This window comes from Paramormyrops kingsleyae, chromosome 20 (assembly GCF_048594095.1).
Source record: "Paramormyrops kingsleyae isolate MSU_618 chromosome 20, PKINGS_0.4, whole genome shotgun sequence".
In the NCBI taxonomy this organism is placed as follows: Eukaryota; Metazoa; Chordata; class Actinopteri; order Osteoglossiformes; family Mormyridae; genus Paramormyrops; species Paramormyrops kingsleyae.
Genome location: NC_132816.1, coordinates 16,388,519 through 16,408,986, shown reverse-complemented (window position 1 = coordinate 16,408,986; position 20,468 = coordinate 16,388,519). Strand labels below are relative to the sequence as shown.

The following is a 20,468-nucleotide window of genomic DNA, read 5'->3' as shown; positions in this document are numbered from 1 at the left end:
ACACCCAAGATGAAATCTGACAATGAATCAGGGAGAGGGGAGCCAAAGATCTAAAACAGCATATCTATATCTATAGCCCACTGGTGTAATCAGATTTATTTGGCACTTGTGTTTATGGAAGTCTTTACCCACAGGGATTCTGGAGGTAAATAAGGAGACAGCAGGGACTCTCTGAAGGGCAGAAAAGGCTGTTTCTGCTTAGTGGGACGGCTCTGGGCACCAAGTCCCTCTACGTGTCCTGAAGAGGTTCCCCTCAGCCATTGCAGTCCACTCTGGTGCCCGTGAGGCATTACAGCAAAGAGGGCAAACCAGAAGTGCCAGCAGACCGGTTTCCAATCCATGGTAGAGGAACATTACCATGCCAAACCCACTACTTTGCCATCAATCTCTTGGAGGAAAAGAAGCCTGACCTCAAACGGTTTTCTGTTAACATGCTAAACATTGATCAGTATCAGGAGGTTGGGGAAGCTCTGCTGGACAGCCTGTCTCCCTCTTGCCAGGGGGTCCACTGTGGCTGTGTCACTGGGGCTGTGCAGCCATTGAAGGCTTGTCATGTCATGCAGGCTTCTGCTGGAGCTTGACATCACATGCCAATCAAAGTCAAAGACACAACAGGATAGGGCTAGAAGCTCAAAAGAGGCTGAGCTCAAACCACTCCGCACCCTGGAGAAGCATCACATGCCATGTAATAGCTGGATTAGAAAACCTTAAACCACACCAAACCCACCCATGGCTGCTGCCACACATGGCCTCATTTCCAGATGTGGAACTGCGAAAGTGACACTGCTACACTGACGTGACGCCATCACAAAAATCGCATCTTCGTATCAAATGTACCCAGAGCAAACTAGCTGCAGTGAGGAGCAATACCTATTTATGGTGCAATGAGGCCACGGGGTGGCGCTGCAGGTGAAGAAGATGCAGGCTATTCCTACACTCTGTAATGGGTCTTGGAGATGTGCGGTATCATGCACGATGCCGTGCCCTGCAGTTTCACTGAGGCGCCGGGAGATTACCGAGGTGCGTCTGCCGAAATTCCTGGGAGCTGCCTCCTTGGACTAGTGAGGGCTGACTGACAGCAGACAGCGATTAAGTCTGGGATAAGCCAATTAGGTGGCATCCTGCGTTACTGTGTCAGTATTACACACCCTCACTGCAGCTGGGGAAAATCCTTCCACTGAACCATCTTCTCTGTCCCGCCCCCCAGAATTATATAACACAAAAAAAACAGAGCAAAGCACCGTTAGAGGAAAAAGACGTTAGGACCCCTCCCTTGTGCACCCCCTTCCTGCAGCCATGATCCCAGCAGCAGCTTTTGAAAGCAGGTGCTTTAATATTTGATAGCTGCATAGCTGTGCCTCCCCAAGGCAGAGGGGTGGGAGCTGCTGACTTCTCACGAGGCAGTCAGGTTGTTGTACACAGCGCGTCGTTCACATCGATAACTTTGTTCCCCTTTTCGGGACTGTGACCCTGGAACTGGAGCAATTCTAGCAGACACTGGAACAAAGGTCAGGTGTACTCGGAAGGCCCACAGGAAGAAAAAACAGAATGAGAAACCGTTCCATCAGTTCCTTACTGCTCCATTACATGGGTGTCCCGCCAAACAAAGACGCCGTCGAGTAAGGACTGGCATCCCTCATAAAACATTGCAGAAAACAGCTTAGGAATCACCACCTAGACCCAGATCTTTGCATTCTCCAGGCACGCTCATTGACTGCAGGGGAAATCAGAGCTCAGCTTAGGTGACCCGGACTAAGAGGGTAATTCCCACTGATGGAGGCACTCGGCCTGAGATTGGACTAGGGCGCTTCCTTGGCACGACGGGCAGCCGGTGACAAGCAGCCCTGTTGTTGTTTACGTACTCATCGATAACGGGCCATTAACCGTTGGTGTAGCCTACTGACCGGATCAATGCAGGCCACGAGGGAGAGGGAAACATTGAGAACAGCATTGCTACAGAAGACTGCAAACGAGCAGTTTACCCACAGCCCACGAGAAGACAAATTAAACTGAACGCAACATACTAAATAAACAAACAGGAGGAGGCCTTCACAATTCCCCACCAGAGGGTCAAATATAAAAGGTATTTACCAAGCTTGCACTCTTATTCAACTGACCTTTCCGGGCACTTGCCCTTAGTTACCATATCCAGCAACACTTCTATTAAATTCTAATAGTTGTTTTTTATTTATTTTAAAGACATGTAAATATAACTATATAACATTAATGAAATCTAGCTTGATTAGATGAGTCTTAAGCACTTCATTTATTACTACAGTAATATGTCATTGATTGAGCAGGAAATATTGCAGCCCACATTAATAGGGTGGGGCTGGAGCAGTCAAGCTGAGCTGTAACAGCCTCCTTCCAGACTGACAGCATCACAAAGAGACTAGCGTGCTAGCTAGGGAAATACGAGCGGCAGACTGATAGTGTACAGCGATGAAGACCAGCGGGACGGCACGGCACCGCGCTCGCAGGCAGATGGTCGGAGCCGCAGGGCGTGTCCGCCACTTTCCGGATCCGGGCCCGCAGAAGCTGGCTTCTGACCTTGGCAAGCACCACTCAAGCTTTGCTCTAGATGGAACACCACAACATCACAGCATCCGGAGAAGTCAAATGTCCTTCGAGCACTTGACCGATGTAGCAGCAGAAGAAAGCCACCCCCATCGAGGACTGGAGGCCAAACACACTGTTCTTTATTTGATTATACCATAACAATAGGGACCATTGCAAGCTTTTCACATGAACTCCTTATTTAATAACAAACTAAGTATCAGTCACACTGTTCGCCAGCACAATACAATACAAAGCCCATCTGCAAAATCCTTTCATTCCCACACAACTTGAATATTCAATGTGTGCAGACAACTTCTACGAACGGCTATGAAATCAAACCAATCAGGCTGAATAAATCATGAAGCCATTACGTCTCCATTAGCCTCGGTGACTAAAGTTAGACAATACTCCCATCCAAATCCCTTCCAAACTGAGACATCATGCATTTTTTACGACGGATGGCCCAAACATTTCCGTAATCTGCGACCACGCGGCAGTCACGTGGTGCACGGGTGAGCCAGGAGACTTTAGACGATCACGTATCAGGTACACAGACAGCCCTGACCTAGGTTCAGGTGCGAGAAACTTACATTTCTGGATAGAGCTGCACGATATCATATCGCAATAAGTGAAATTTCCACGAGTAACAATGTGATATTTATAACAAAGAGATGAAATTCCTCAAAATAAACTCTAGCCAAACATAACTTATGCACCAACAGAGTATGTCAAATAATTTGGTGGTGGTGCCACAAATTGTGTCAACAGACAAGCAGTGTCAACAAAAGCGATGTGATTACTGCATGTGTGCACGATATATCATGCAGCCCTATTTCTGGAGCATGCACCCTGAAAGACAAGTATAATCAGCCAGGAAGGGTTTTAAACTAGAGGGTAACAGACACGATAATCCAAAACCATGTGAGATTTAATGCCTTGTTCCATGAATACTCTTGCAAAGTAATACATGTAAGACAAACTCAGTAAGTTAACTAGTAGCTGAAACTTCCAAATAAAGGCTGAAATTTGTTTACAAACTGCTGAGGACATGCATTTAAAAAAACCCACCATGGACAGACGAGTGTCACTTTTCAAGAATGCACCTGGATAAAGGTGACCCAGCCTTTGATGATGATAAACTAGGTATTCTAACAACAAGCCTTCCCACACACTGCACAGCTACCAGAAAACAGGGGCCTCCTCTGCTGAACACATCTCATGAGGCTCCTGTTTTCCCTTTTCCATCCTGGAGCTCCGGGAGACAATTTGACCTCGGTGTGCGCTCTTCCCAATCAGCTGCACACAAAAGGACCCATTATTCTCACCTCAGTTCCTCAATTAACTTCACCCATATCAATGAGATCCCTAAAGCAACTAGTTCCACAATCCCAAAACTTCCAGAAACGTTAAACTGTACGAACTGGCATTCTTAACAAAAGTAAGCCCGACAGTAACAGAATGTTTTCAAGTCTGGGAGCCCGTCTGTGCACATTCTCTGTAACAATGTACACAGATGACTATATTATATCAACGGGGTGTGTCTACAGGTGTCATCCACTGTGCTACAGGCTCTTTGAGTGTGTCACTAAGGACATTCCTCTGTGTGTGTGTCTGGGCATTTTTGAGGCTGTCTATGCGTGCCACAGATGCAGACAGTTATCTAACAGGTATGACGGAGGCACCAGGGCAAAAAAGTCTTGATGCTATGGTGAGTCAGAAGTCTCCGTTACCACAGACAACAATTATGCAGTTGACAGCGGCAAGGTCAAGCAACATCATTTTAAAGTACAGATATGTTCTCGGAGTTTACACCAGCATCTAAAGAGAGCCATAGTTTGAACTGCTCCATTAAAAAAAATGTCCAATTTCTATTATAAACAAATCAATCACTTAAGAATTTTTAATAGTTGCTGTAAAACTGATATAGACATGACATTCCTCCAGGATGACTTGTCTTCATCTGGTTCTTCAGACTACCCAATAGAAACTGCATATTAACATCATTAATTAGATGGTAAGCACGCATATCTCCAGCTTTTACAACACAAACCAGTTCAGTCACACAGGTCACAAATAGCCATCTACCGCAATACAAAATCGACCACAAAGGCATCATCCACAGCAACAAGGCAGGCCTTGAGCTCATAAAGAGAAAGGGGGAGGGCATGAGGGATGGCACGTGGCTACTCAGCAGATATCAAGGTGCAAGCTCACGTGCCTCACAGGACAGAGAGATGAGTGTGGGCCGGCATTGTGAATCACTTTCGCTTGAGACAAAGGCCATGGGATGGGGCCAACAGATAAGGGTTTCCCTTTAACGCGAGTGTTATAAGCAGTGGGGAAAACCTGGAAAACTCGTGACCCATCTGACCTCCGTACCAGAAGCTGAACTTTGACCCCCTGTCCTTTTTGAGAAAGACAACAGTGTTGCCTGACCGGGTGCCACACTGACAGGGCACAAAAGTGAGACCTGCCTTCTGTTCTTTTTTTCTACCCCGTGAATGTAGCAGAAGATCCCTCTCCACACAAGCACTCAAGAGCCCTTCTGGGTAATAATTCACCACAGCCAGCTGAAGAGACTAGCTCCGAATGGCAGCCCGCCTTCACGGGTCCGAAACACCACCTAGGTTGACCGAATTTCTGGTTCTCTTTATCAGTCTCATGAAGCCGAGATAAGTCCCTTCCAGAATTTCCCGCTTGAGATCCATAAAGTATATCCATAAAAAGACTATATTTAACTTCTGCCCTCCTTGCAAGTGGGCTTCCCCGCCTTCATTCTAGCCCAGCAGTGGCATGCAAATGCCCCACCCCAAGGTGGTTGGACCACAGAAGCCCGAGAGAAAACAGCTGCACTGTTGACACTACTCTCTGTGCCATGCCCCACAGCCATCACATAGGCAAGGGCAACGGCTACTGTGTGCTTAGGCTAACTGCTAATCTTGTTACCAAGTGTGGTAAGACTGTTAATCACATCCCCCCAGTGATTAAAGCCATTCCTCAGCTTACAGACCTAGCACGACATGAATATCCAAGATGCTAATTAAAATCATCCCTGGAAAGTCATTCATATTCTGCTGTACTGCAGTCACTGCTTTAGGAAGAGAGACTGTATCTGCTTTTTTTAAGTTAAAATAATCTGAACTGCCAGATTTTAGGACTAGTTCAACAGCAGGACCCCAGCTCCTACAGAAACATTGACCTGTAAGTTTTGGGCAAGGGGCCCTGTTCCTTAAACATTGCACGACCTTCGACTGGTTTTATTTTAATTCTGCACTAAAGAAAAAGCACTTATTAACAAGAAGGTTAAAGATGCAGAGATTATATGTTTTCTTGCACAGAAGCAGGCATGCCCTGAGAGAAAACCACAGAGATAAAGGGAACCAACTTCATACATTCCATAGCCCCACAGCAGACAGACCTTCTAATAAATACAACACGTTGCAGACAAATTTTACAGCATGTTCTTATTGCATGCAGTACCCATTTTACACTCCACTAAAGAATATCATTAGCAGAAATCCCTCGCAAGCTTCAGATATATATGGCTAAACGTTCCACCACAACTGCTATGTACAGCTCAGCAAGATGATACCACTGGCCTGTGCCACAGCTGGTCTACTGGGAGTGTCATGTTGCCCGAGGCCAGTCTCTCCCCAGCAGTTCTGGCCTCCATCACAGTGCATAAATGCTTTTATCCCTCTATAATTGTTACACCAGCAAGGGGGGGGTCCCCTTGGGATAGTACTTCAAGCTTTTAGCTGCTTATGACCCATAACCATTAGCATGCAAGATAATAGGACAGTGCGTTCAGTCAGCCTGATGGATACCATGGAAAGCAAAATTAGGCCAGGCAGGGGGCAGAAGGGTGTGGCCCTTTAACGATTAACAAAAGGCAAACACATGGTATGAGAGGAACCAGGCACAGAGCATTCACAGCAGCAGCACTGGTACAATAGTTACTCCGCTACCCCAGGACATCGCTGCTATGAACTAAATCACCAAGTTAGTGCGCAGCAAAATGCAGCACTGCTGCTCAGCTCCTTTGGGAGTCTGTCATGATGAAGGACCTGACCCAGCAAAATAAAAAAAAAAAGTATGCCTGCCGACTTCTTTACAGTCAGGAGCACATTAGAGGAAGAGTGAGACGTAGGTTTAGTTATCGGCCGCTGACAGCACACCCTGAGGGGTGGCGAGGCGGCTGGCGTCAGCTGCAGTTTCGGCATGTGACCGCAAAACACAGGGCCGGGCCGTAAGTGATGACTTGACGCATGGCATGAGAAGAAAATCACATCTCTGTAAGATGAACTCACAGCATAGAAGCCACAGCATATAGAGACAAGCCCAGTTGGGGGGGGGGGGGGGGGGCTGGCATGGCAACCTGACCAGACTTCTGCCACACGCAACATGCTGGGCTCAGAGCAGGGGGGGAAATCAGCATCCCATCTATCCATCTGTCTAGGGACCCAAAGCACATCTGCCTCTCTTTCCCTGCTAAATGCACTCCAGCATCTCCTCTTTTCCATATTATGGTTAAAAATAAAAAACCATAACACAGACAACCAAGCAATCTCTATCAGAACCCGTTTCCTTTGACCTCCACAATACCATCCATCTATTTGTGATACCTGCTTGTCCAGTGAGGGTCACAGGGCTCTACTGAATACCACATTGACAATTTGGTAAATTCATGAGGCTTATTCTAAAAACAAATGGTCAAACATGCACATGACATATTTATTATTGTTATTCATTGAGTAAACTGTGGCCAAACTGTACAGTCATATGTTAACAATAAGGTGTCAAAGACTTCTCAGTCACTACAGATTATTTAAAATGGACTTCAACTTTCATAATTTAGTTCATATGAGGTACTGTAAAAACTAGTGGACAAAGATGCACATGAAACAGTACAAACTGCACCTACATTATGGCACATTTATTATTATTAATCACTTACACTTTGGACAAACTGAACAGTCATATGGTAACAATAAGGTGTCAAAGACTTAATCATTACAGACTACTTAATGTACTTCCCCAGTCAACTTTTCTGGAAAGGAGAGGACACTGGCAGATCAATTCCAGGAAAGAGAGACAGTCCAGACACTGCAGGGTGAATCAGAGAGACAGGGATGTCACATCCATCCCTTCATGCACCTTGCAGGTAAAACGACACCGCGGAAAATACCCTAGACCTGCCAGGTGGTGTGGTGGCACACTATCTGCCAGAGATGCGGCATGACTCTGCTGAATGGCAGCTGTGAAAGCCATGATACCAGCACTAACCAGGCGCGACAACCATAAAGAAATGAAGAGCAAAAGCCTGAGCAAACCGAAAAAAGGATTCAGGTTTTGGGAGCAGCACATACCACCAGCCCCCGGGCCTGTGTGTCAAAGTGGCTGTAGCAATGCAATGCCCCAATCAGTTTCTGGGAAACTGCATCCAAGGACATGGACTGACAGTTTACACTAACTGCCATATTTCAGTACAGGATAAACGATATTAATATCAATTTAAAAGTCACACGACAAATGCTCTTACCTCAAGGCGTTTCACAGCATCATCGCAGTCACCAGAGTCAGGATCCAGAGGTGCGAGGACTAGAGAACTGACACACCATAACTAGTACTGGTAATACCGCTACCAGGACGGCCAAACGCTTACAGCAAAGTCAGGATACAGAGATGCACGGACTGTCGGTTAGAAAGACTGCTGAATTTACACACCATAACTTGTACTAGTTACCCCGCTACCCGTGACGGTGGAATACGTAGTCAGGTCTTAGATGTAGATGGGTTAGGAAGAACAGAGAACTCACACACCTTAACCAGTACTAGTAATACCGCTAACCATGACAGCGAAACGGGAATAATATAGCAAAAATCCAGATGTGGAAGGACTACCGGTTAGTAAGACTGACACAGCATAACCAATACTAGTAATACGGCGAACTGCGCATAAACGCAGCCATGTGTCGGATGCTAACCTGCGGTTGACAAGTATACTAGCTGACCGCGTTAAACCCGAGCGACCCTGGCGTTTACCGGCGTTAAACGGCGGCCCGAGCGGAACGTGCCGGCCGACCGGCCGCGTTCAATTGAGCGCGAAAGGCACGAGACGCGCGGCCTCGAGCCGCATTTCGCCTCCCCGATACGGGTTAAAAACCGGAAATAAGCGGTCACTAATCTAATTGGGGATGACGGCAGGCAGGTGGCCACGGCTCGCCTATCGCCGCAGCTCGTTTCCGAGGCTGGGGCTCCCCTCCAAATGTGTTCTCCAGAGATGTCACGGAGCAGCGACGTGGATGTGAGACGAACCGAAACACGACATGAAGCTACCCACGTTAAAGCCCGCCGGCCAGGTAACAAGGTAACACAACGGCCGCCCTACCGCCGACTCTGGTAGCGGCTTTATGTACGTAATGCGTTTGTCTAAAATCCCCCAGACACATTCACCATCGTTTCTCATCAGCATTAGTTCGTTTGTTTTGTTTTGGTTTTTTTTTTTTGTCCGCTCTCCCCTTTTTCTTCTCCTTCCTCCCCTCCTTCCCCGGCGTCTCCCGATTCCAGCACTCGCTGAATCATTCACACACGGCCAAACAGCTGACCCTGACGACAGACTTTACCGCCCTGTCCCCGCCCCCCGGGCACGCCCACGGCCCCGCCCCCACTCGTGTTGCGCTGTACCGTTTGTCAACCGCGACTAGTTAGGCGTCGTACACAAACCGAACACGTGGGTTATTCGTGCTAACCGAGACGAAATCGACACGACACTGGAAATATATTAAATGACGCAGAGGAAATGTCAAATTACATTTAATATTAAAGATATTTCAAGAGAGAGCAGGTGTCATATTATTATATTAGTGTTATAAATTATAATTAAATATATAATTTTATATACTGTTAGATGGCGTTTTGAAAAGTCTCGTGTAAAAGTTACCTTTATCAAATTAACCATCTTTTTGGGAATGGTCAGTTAATCCTATAATAATCTCCCTCATGACATCCAATCAATCTCACATGTGGTCTGGTAGGCCTACCCGCTGCCGATCTGCACCTCCATACCGCACCGCAAGAAAATGCTTCATCTCGTCCATCCCTCTAGGTGCTTAGTGAACATTAGGGGCCGCTGTAAAACGATGAGATAAGAAGCAACAGTTTCACAGCCACTAGTCAACGGTACCCTCAGGCCTTATCCCCATGGTGATGCGGTGTATAGCGAATCCACAGCAGATCATTTTGGACAGAAACATTCATGTTAAATTACGTGTTTTGTCATGCTCAGTGGGGATTGGTCAACCATTTGACCATGGCTTTCCAACATTTTGTCTTTGTATAACAAACATCATACTATATAAGTCCAATCTTTGCTTAATGTTCATGCTGTCCACATAGTTTTTTAAACCCTTTGGACCAGATATGCTGTGTTGTATATTGATACTACAAATAATAAACTGAATAGTCAAAAATCTGATTCACACCTAATTGGGCTGGGGTGGTTTTGCTGGTTAGTGCATGTGATCGAACCGATTCTGGGTCAAATGTCGTGGGTGGAGAAGTGATCACATCACTTGTGTGTTTCTTGAGAGAACATGACAGGATATCTGTGAATAAAGAATTCCTATGTACCCATGCTTGTACAAATAGCAAATGAAGTGCCATTTTAATATTAACAAGTAGCTGGACTGACAGATTAGCTGGCACTGGTGGAACTGTTGACTCTAATACTGTTGACGCAAAATAAATGTAACCACTAGATGGCAACAATACTCCACCGTGCAAAAAACTTACAGCTTGTGTCAGGTCTCTTCTGTTTCTGTCATAATGCACTATAAATATTTTCAAATCTGCACAGTTATTGCTTTTACCGTGAATTTTAGGATGAACAAGTATAGACAAAAATGGATTCTGCCTCAAAATTGTTGATTTCAGCAGGTTTCAGTGGGCTTTGTGTCCAAGGTGACATAAATTATGCATGCTCTGAGGTGAGGCATGGTTGGATAGGCGATGGCCATCACAAAGCCTGGCAGAGGTCCATAAGCCACATAAAGAGAAAGACCTGGGGCTGAGAGGTCATGTGAGTGTGTGAGGGCATCCACACAAAAGCTAGAAAGCCATTTATTGTGCTTAGTCCCTGCGGTCATATGCTTTTAAACATCTGAAACCAGGAGAGCTTTGTGTTTCTCTTTTTCTTGAAAAACTATTCAGATGAAATGTTTTAAAGATACAGCAGCATAATGTACAAATAAACAGAGGATGGGACAAACAAGTCCTTAAGGATTAGTAGGACATATTTTCTGAATCAACATTCTAAAAATATACATATAATGTTTTTTTCACAGTGGAAGCTTTTCAAATCCAGTGTTCATGTTTATTTTCATATAGTTTAGTTAGATGTTTATTATTATCATAATAAATTTAAAAGATTATAATTCATGAAAATTATTATTATTTTTTTTATTTATTAATTATTATTATTATTATTATTAAAGGGCATCTTCTAGACAAAGCCACACTTGTCACTGCACTTGCATTGTGGACGTAACCCAAGTCTAAGGCAGAAAGATTAAGGTCTTTACAGGAAGGACATGATTGGCAGGTGATAAACAGCAAGAGATGAATATGCGTGTTCACGCTGGACAGCACAATGCCATGACAACAGCACTCCCCTGACAGACCAATAGCTGGGAGGGAGCAGAGCGGGGGCATGGCCAGCATAAGTGCGCTGTTGATCTGGGTGCGTGGGTTAAATCAGACACACAAGAATTCCTTCCTGTGTTTCCTCACACTGTTGATTGTAGAAGGTTGTAGACTGACATCACAGTGCATCTTCTTGCCTTTTAGAGGCTGAGGGTGAAAAGCAGAGACAGACATGAAGTGCGACAGAAGCTATAAGAGGATACAAGTGCAGACCAGCTTCTGCCCTGATACACTGGTTGCCTCCTCTTCAATGTCTCAGCCTTCTCTGACACCCCTCTGGTCTGCCTGTCTGCCCTGGGGGGCTTTATTTTGTGTCTTCCAGCTAACCCTGTCTCTAACTAGGCATGTGCCTCACTGGGACTTAAATAAGCCGACTTACAAGCAGATGCCCCAAGAGGGCTGCACCCCACACCTCCTCCAGTGAGAACCCTCCCCCAATCTGCTCTCTCGGTTGGGAAGCCTGTCTCCATAGTTACCAACCTGGTGGGATGGGGTTTTGTGCGTGTATCACGGAGGGTCTTCATTTCCATTAATTTGTTTTCTTCAGTAGAGTGCATCACTTGACATGCTTCTACCCTCTGTGTGAGCTAATCTGACTCGGAAAGCAAAGAATGACCCAGCAGGTGTATATGAAGGGTGTTTGTATATCCATATTTGGTTCCCCAAGTTTGCCCAAAGCTCTAGTTAGGCCATTTGAGGTACTAGAAAACAACACCTGCTGAAAAAGATACACTCTACAGGTCAACACTAGGTCCAATTAACTGTCAGTTCATACCAGAGAGTAAAATCTCTTAAATACTGGGTGTTTTGAATTGTTCTGTATAATTGATGCAGGAATGTGTTAGAACACACCTATGTTGTGAAAGGGGCTATATAAAAATAAATTGACTTTGAGATTTTACTAGAGTATCACGTATATGTTATTAGAATAACAACAAGGTTCCTCATCCTACCTTGAAAGGTGTTATCACGTCTGATGGAATCAGCAATGGTCTGGGTCTGCGAGAACATTGTACCACATCCACAGTACCCAACCCATGGTATGTCACCCGGCCAGAAGCGGCCCTTAAGGACACCTAATGCTCTCAAGCACTGATAAACTTGTCACGCTTTCTCTCTCCCAGCACTCTCAGGCATTTCTTTGAGTGCCGCCGTTCCCACCAGGCGACATTATTAATGTTCCATTTGAAATCCGATGTTTCCTGGGACAGCATTTTCAGAGACAAACTGGCCACAATCGCATCGCCTTCAAAGTCACCTCCCCTTCTTTTCATCTAAAACTTCGATGTAAGTAGTTTTCAAAATATTCATCAAAATATCTCATGGAAATTTAATGAAGATGCACACCACACTAAAAAGGCAGAGACTGTGATAATGAATGGCATTAATTCACTCTACGTAGAAGACAGAATAGTCCAATACGGTGTAATATAGGGCATCCTAATGTACAGACCCTGCAATTCTCAGTGGCTGTTGCTTCCAGACTTAATTATATTTCATTATTATAGAAATAATTAGAAATTGCTTGGCTGGAGATAATCCTACAGATTCAGCTCTTCTGTCTCATTAGTCTTGCCAGAGGCATCACCTAGCATCATGCAATATTCAGTAAATTTCTAGCACACATGCAGATGAGCAGAGTTCCTCCACGAACAATGAAATGCTAAGAAACCACAGCAGTACAGGAGACCAGTCGTTCTCTGTTACCGTCGCCGACCGCAGAGCCACAGTCCCAGACATCCCGGTGTTTCATTGGGCAAAATGGCGCCATGATGGTGAAAAAGAGGGCAGTTGTAATCTCGTTTGTATGCAGGTGTCATCTCGGGGGGGAGGAGATGCTACATGCCGTAATACTACATTGACCTCCAGTGATGGTCTGAATCTCATCCTACTTGGTCTACCATTATCGATGATAGCTTGCAAATGGACCTCTCTCTTCTGCTGTGTGCTGAAGGTCAGCAGAAAGGTGTCCTTCACTTTGCACCGGCGATTTTCTCTCCCCCATGTACCGACAGCGTTTCATTCCTCTGACTGGCTATTGTGCTGAAGGGCTCCATTCTCGTGAGCGCCTTCTCCCATAATGCACCCTGCAGGCCCATCCTATCCACGTGCCCTGGCAGGCTGGAGAGAGCCAGTAGGACACATTGTCGCCAAGCATGAAATCTAATGAACTATAAATGTAACAAATAAATCCAGCATACCTGCATTTCCCTTCCAGCCATAGATAAAGGCTCATCTTTCTCCCAATAGCTTTCATCACCCATTAAATTGTCAACTGGCGTCGTTCCAGGATGTGACATATGAACGCATGGAAAACAGCCAGAGATGCACCACGGGAAAGGTTATTTAGCGAAGCACTTTTTGGCTGCTGTGTAATTGTTGGTTAATATATTGCAGGTGAGATTTGCGTTAGGTGTTAAATGCCCCGATTAAGGGTTTTATCTCACATTTAAGCTGCATGTGATTCTGATTTTATTTGTCCCTAGCGTTTTGAAATTTTTAAATGGAAAAATAAAATGCCCCAAGAATAGATGGAGGGGATCTTTCTCTAATCTCATTAGTTAAGAGAGGGATCAACTCTCTAAAATGCACATATCAAGTATAAAAAAAACTGCACAGAGATTTTACATAGTATTGCACAGTTTGGGGGTGCCTGCATTAGTCTTTGAACTGTAAATAATGGACTGCTAGCTCCTTTTCCAGTATTTGGGGAACTTCTGTTGTACCTTTGAGCGAGGTCATTTTGGGTGGCGCAAAAATATATAGCAGCACAAATGGATGAAATTGACCGAGTATCTTCTAGGCAAGTAAACAGTGTATTGAAGGACGTGGACGTGCCCAGGCTCCGCTCCTGTGTACTGCACGCTGTCACTCTCTCTGCAAGCACACCCTGCATATTGCAGAACTGTAAAACAGAGGGGAGTCAAGTTCTTTCAGAGCCCACGACCAAGGTCAGTACAGTGCTCATGGAGGAGATCTTGAAAGCAGGTTGCTGGAAGACATGGCGCTTTTCAATGACTGGTTCGTCATAAATGAGTAAGAAAAACTGCAAATCACACCCACCGGGTGCCGATGGAAGGGAGGCGAATCCATCGAATCCCAGCCCTCGCTGCTCCTCTGGTCATGGCACCCAAATGGTTAACGGGAGATTTTTATGCATGGCCGGATCCCACTAACCACCCCCCCAGTCACCACCACCGCTCCTGACAGCCCACCCCCCCCCCCCTCCACTGACACCTCCCCACCATCCCCCTGTTACTCCCCCTGTTACACTTTCTGCTCGCGCACACGCACATACACGCGCACACATACGTGTGCTTGGGTCTTCATCTTCCTTCTGCTGATCTGTGGAGCTTTACTGGCCAGTCGCTCGGGTCTGAGTCAGGGTGCGAGTGCAGGTGAGCCTCAGCCAACAGGATCCTTAAGGGAGGCCAGGAACCACTCCAGGGGCTGGAGCCTCACACCTGAAGCACAGCTGGTGTGGGTGGGTGGGGGGTGGGGAAGGGCACTGCTCAGCTCTCCACCTCTGTCACGCCTTGAAATCCACGCCAGGCGGGTCACCAGCGTAGGCACCCTTTCGTCGTCATCTTCTCCCGCTCTGTGGCCGCAAAACGCGGTCCAGCACAGGTACTGGTGGGTGGGGCGGTGGGCGGTGGTCTTTGTCATTGTCATCGAGTCTGCAGCCTCGGCTTCATGCTGTCGGACTTTCAACTTCTCTGTATTCGGAAGTTTTGCAGGCGTGTAGAGGTCTGATTGACGAAAAAAACGGGAATACTCTTGTCTCAGATCTTTTACTTTTGAGATCAAGTTGACACGGTAATGAGTAATAGAAATGTTCAGAGGCTGTCATTCTGACTGGAGAATTGTAGCGTGATTTTTGTTAAGATGCATCCCTTAAGAATTCATTCTACATCATTAAATAGCAATGTTTATAAATGTAAAATTTATGCAAAATTGTTCAAAATCTCAGTTTAGATATAATCTCTGTGAAGAATACATTACTTCTGTTTAAAAACAATAGATGCAAAGATGCTATGACTCTGCTCTCTCTCTCTCTTTCTCACTCTCCCATGGCTTGTTATTACAAGTTGAAATGTTTGAAATTGAGTAAGTTAGTCACCAGGGGACTGAAAAGAATAGAAGGTGGAAGGACCGAAACTTAGTGAGCTGTAATCGTTCCAGTGTATTAATCCCCTCCGAAGATTTTTCCACTCTGGAAATTTCCAGTCTCAAACAAAGACAGTCTTATTTATAAGGATATCCTAATGGCTGCTGGGAGATTTAAATCATTAAATGTCTTTATTCGACATTGTTGTAGATGGGGCTCATCCAAATACCAAAACTGTTGAATGTCACCTCTAAGAACAGCTCTGGGGCTCCCAAACATATGCTTAAACCAGCATGTGCCTATCGCCTGGAGAAACACATTGTTGTCCATCAACTAAGCATTTAACTGAAGGTTCTATGGGTTTATGAGTCCTAGAGCAGGCTTACTTCCAAGACTCTGCTGTAACCCGCCGACTTTCCTGCACTATCCTAATTAGGAGGTAATAAACTAAAGACAGGTTGCATATCAGCGCCGTGCGCTGGCTTACAGGCCCGGTAACCGTGCTGGGAGGGAGGATGCTAATCGGCTCTTTTGGAGGGCCTCTGCATCTCCTTGGCGTCTTCTTCTGAGTCTACCTCCTTCTCAGCAACGTCTGCGAGCCAGTAATGATGCGCTCGGGCTGGGAGTCAGCGCCGGGCCAGGGAAGAAGCCGTTATGAGAACAGATGTCGGGATCGTCTTCGCCCGACTGCAACAGCGAATAGGCGTCTTGTCCTCACAACTTGCTTATTTCAGATTCAGGAATCAGGTTCATTGGCCGAGTTTGTTCACACTGACGGGGAGAATGTCTGGTTGTCAGTGGCTCTCAAACACACAGTAGATACACAGTTAAGACAAGACAATGGTCACAAATGACCCAGTTGATGTTTGTAGTTGATATTTAAAAAATGAAATAAAAAGAAGCAGGAATGCATGTCAGTGGCAGCAGAAAAATCCACGATTTTTCAAGTGTGTTCTCTTTTCTCTGTCCGCTAAATTCTACACTGTTGATTATTGGATTTTGGCTCTTTTAATGAACTAGAACACTACCAGACTGCTGCCTCAGGCCAACGGTGCTGCAGTATGAGGCCCAAAGCAGCAGACTCTGGGAAGATTTTTCCACCTGTCTGAATTCTGATCAATAAAATCATTCTATCCTCCATGTCCACCTGACCCATACTGACATTTATATGGCTGTTCATTGTATTACTCTGTTCTAACTTGCACATTATTCGTTATTACAATGCTGCGTGTTGTCATTTTTACATGTAATTCCATTTGCACTATTTCGCCGCTGCTGTTGGGATCTCGCGCACAAGTTTTTCACTCAGCTGTACTTACCAAGTGTCAAGTCATGTGACCAATAAAGTGATTTGATTTGAAATGATTGGTGCCTGACCTCTGACCTTCCGCAGGTAAAGGAGGAGCCTGCGGACACATGGCTCTGTGTCACTGGGCCCTGGTGGCGGCCATGCTCTGTGGCCCGGCACGGACCCAGCGCCCCCCAGGGATCCCAGGGCGGACCGCCGAGAACGACGTGCCCCTGCAAACGGCTGCGTGGCTAGCAGAAGGCAGGATCACAGCCATCCATCTGCCCAAAGAGCGCCCCCGGAGGTGAGCGGGGCAGGCGGGGGCAGTGGTGCGGCTTCGTGGACAGAGGGACTTTAACAGATGACCGCTTCTGCTGAGGATGTAATTCCTCAGGTACCCTTTGGGGGGGGGGGGGGTGTTTGAACACAAGCTGGGGTGATTCAGGCGACTAGCATGAGTTTCGTGGGTGATGCTAAAGAGCTGTTACTCCGTCGCAATGGGGGAAGGGACCCAACGAAGTACGTTCTGATCCAGTCTCTGAATACGAAGCCCATTTATAACACCAAGGACCAGATAGCGGAGCCAGCTTTCCCCGGACTCTTTCGGGTCACATCCAGAGCTGCCAAGTGTAAATTGTGAAGTGGGTCACACTGAGCCACAGTCTGTTCCACGATAGATTTGACCTCAAGCTACCAGACCAGGGTAGCGACAGAACGCTGATTGCTTTTATAAATAGTCCGTGTTTATCGAAATGCCACCACTCTCCGGTTGCGAAGCATGCCTGTTTGCTCCGACAGACTCTACTTCACCTTGCCCAAGAAGACCTCGGCCTTCTCCGTGACCGTGGTGCCCTGTGACGTGCCCGTCGAATGGAGCCTGATGGTGAGGACGGCAGAGGACGAGCCCCCCAAGCAGCAACGTGAGTGGCACCCCACAAAATCTCACAGCAGCGGAACAGAAGGTTGTCCTTCCTTCAAATATCCAAGGAAGCCATAAAGTCAAATTCAAAGTCAACTGTATTGTCATTGTTCACATGTGCTCAAAATGAGGTAGTACTTTTCTAGTTAAAGCATCACACATACTAATAGTGTCAAACAGGACAATAGAATAGAATAAGTAGCATAACATTAAAAAATAACCATTATTCATTTTAATTTTTTACAAAAGTACTTTGATTTTTAAAATGGTGGAAAACAAAACACTAGACAATATTTTACCTGAAATACAAAAGAAGTCTTAGTTATTCCTGGAAACTTATCCTCTGAGTGAGACTTCCAGTTCCTTTAACCTCAGATCACAGTGCGGCAGAGTTGAATTTGGCTCCTTTAAAGAATGTGTATATTTAAGTTTTGACCTGATTATATGCATTCCAGGGCTTGCAGACAGGATATCCATGGTTTGTTCTTTCATAACATTGATGCACTCATGCAGGTACACATGTGGTATCCATTTCAGCCTTGGTCTGGTGGCATACTGTGGGATTTTAAAGTTCATATAATGAGCGTCATCACGCAGAGATGGAAAGCAACAAGGCAGGGCAGAGGTTTGGGTAACAGCATTGGGTTTGACCAACATCGTTTGATTAAACTCAAAATATAAATCCTCTTTTAGGGACCTACAAGAAGAGCATGCCAGAAGTTTGGTGGGGGAACTCCAGGAAAAACATCAAGGTTTATTCTAACGTAGGCAACGCCGTGGACACCTACAGAGGTCCAGCCTACGCGCCTGCATCCATCTATGTCGTCAAGCTGCAGTCAAGGGAGCACAGCACCAAGGTATCTGTGTACCTGCAGGAGGGGGCGGGGCTTCCAAAGGTCTTCCCGGAGCTGCCCCCTGACCCTCAGGTCCGCGTGGTGGGGGTGGGAATGAGCAGCGTCACTCTCCGCTGGCCGTCCAGCCCTTCCGTCCCCAAGGTCCACCAGAGCAACACCAGCCTGCAGTACTGCGTGCTGGTCAACCTCAAGCATAACTACCGAGGCCTTTGTGCCGCTCTGGAGGCCTTGAGGAGGGATAAGAAGATAGAGGAGGTGAAGCGGCAGGGAGCGACATTGTGGCCCACACCCAAGGCGTGGAAGCAGCAGCTGGGGCCCCACAGGAAGGATGTGGTGTTCCCTGCTCCTGTTCCGGACGGCCCGCCGGAGTTACCATGTGTCTGCCAGGGTGTGGAGAACACATGCACCGTGTCGGAGCTGCAGCCAGACACGCTCTACTATCTTGACGTGTTCCTGCTCGACAGCTCGAGCGGCAGCAGCGCGGCTTACACTGGGACGTCCGCCCGCACGCACCAGGAGGCCCGGCCCACGGGAACCGCACTGAGGGACAGCAAGCCCCGCTGGGTGGCCCTGGCACCGCACGGCGGCCGGCTCCTCAGCTTCCGACCCCGCAGCTGGCCGCCCCGAGCTCTCCTCACCATGCAGGTGTGCAGCCCCCACAAAGTCAGGGTCACGGCTTCTGGCCAGACGCAGGTTTTGGCAGCAGAAATCGTGGCTGAGGAACCAGTGCAGATATGGCTCCAGGGAAGTCCATCCTACCTGATATATTTGGAAAACGAGTCCCCCGCCACAGTGGCGGAAGAGGCCATTGTTAAAATCCAGGCCTCCTCCGCCTATCACCGGCAAGCCCCTGTCCTCCCACCTCTCCGGACCGTGAAGTCCTATAGCAAGCTCAAGACCTGCAACTCCGTCACCGTCGGCTGGCACGGGACTGAGGAAAGGAACCTGTACTGTGTCTACCACCAGCAGCTGGACAGCCAAGGAGGGCCCACAGGCCTCGAGCAGTGCCTGGGCCCGGAGTCCCGTAGCGACACAGAGCGGGCCGTCTGCAAGTACTTCCAGGACCTCAACCCTCAGGAGGCCGTCTCTACTGCCACCATTGGCGGCCTGGAGCCTGGCACGTCCTACCTGTTCGACGTCTATATGGTGAGACGTTTCGGGATCGCGATCAAATACCACAGCAAGATCGTGCGCACCAAAAAAGACTGCTGAGAACCAGCGATTTATCATTCCCTGGAGAGATCACCCACAGACGGGCAGTATGCTACTCACAGCTTCAGGCTAGACACCCTGTTCCAACGCCGATGCTGTAGTATGCATCAGCATTACTGATACCGTCTAAGGCAGTTTCCCTATCCGGTCCTCCCCCGACCCACAGCCAGTCCACGTTTCTGCTCCTGGTGGACTGTCTGTGGGTCCTCAGACTGTATTGGGAAACATGGGTCTAAGGGGTTAGGAGTGTAAACACAAGTAGGGAGAAGAAGAAATGAGAAGATCCCAACTATGGCTTTCCAGGGAATCTGACGTCTGCTTTTTAAATCACTTGAGGGGTCCGTGTGTTACTTCAGTGTATTCATTGGATTTCCATTCCACACTTCATTGTAGTGTCATTGCATTCAAAGATGTGTATTTCACACAAGTCACCAATTTATTAGTCTGTGATCCTTTGAACTGTCATTATTAAACCCTGTCTATGACAATGTCTCTGTTTGTGGTGTCTTAGTTACGTATGCAATGTTCCCTGCCATAACAATAAAGGTTAAAATACAAAAACAAATCTATTTTGTTTAAATAATTTTTATTCACTGGTGAGACTAGCCAGGCACGTGTTAAAGTGGGACTGATGGAATTTTCCAGCATGCAGGTTCGTCACGAGCCGTCACATGCTGGATTCTGTGTCCACCCTGGTAATCCCTTACACTGAGACAGTGTAATTTGAAAGCCAGCCAGCTGACGGTCTCCAATCCATATTGCCAGCAACACCAACATAATGGCTTTGTCGGACCTACTCCAGTGGGTGGGTCAGGGTCACCTTCA

The 20,468-nt window shown here is 46.9% G+C and overlaps 2 protein-coding genes across 9 annotated transcripts in view; one reads left to right on the top strand and one right to left on the bottom strand.

Moving 5' to 3' along the window:
- Window positions 1-8,675, bottom strand: part of LOC111853763 (serine-rich coiled-coil domain-containing protein 2-like) — a 40,811-nt gene extending 32,136 nt beyond the window's left edge. For all 4 annotated transcript variants that reach the window (XM_023831038.2, XM_023831039.2, XM_023831040.2 and 1 more), the window contains exon 1: window positions 8,102-8,675. The gene's annotated coding sequence lies outside the window, so the exon portion shown is untranslated. The remainder of the gene's footprint in view (window positions 1-8,101) is intronic.
- A 138-nt stretch (window positions 8,676-8,813) lies between these two features.
- Window positions 8,814-20,208, top strand: LOC111853765 (protein NDNF-like). Of its 5 annotated transcripts, none has more exons than XM_023831043.2 (4): window positions 8,814-8,921; window positions 16,764-16,962; window positions 17,457-17,578; window positions 18,271-20,208. In XM_023831043.2, the coding sequence occupies exons 1-4, from the start codon at window positions 8,828-8,830 to the stop codon at window positions 19,641-19,643; spliced, it is 1,788 nt and encodes a 595-aa protein (XP_023686811.2). In that variant the 5' UTR covers window positions 8,814-8,827; the 3' UTR covers window positions 19,644-20,208. The 5 variants fall into 5 exon arrangements, with proteins under 5 accessions (XP_023686811.2, XP_023686813.2, XP_023686814.2 ...); XM_023831045.2 differs by having other exon boundaries at window positions 8,832-8,929; XM_023831046.2 differs by lacking the exon at window positions 8,814-8,921 and adding an exon at window positions 14,548-14,660.
- Window positions 20,209-20,468: the final 260 nt, after the last annotated feature.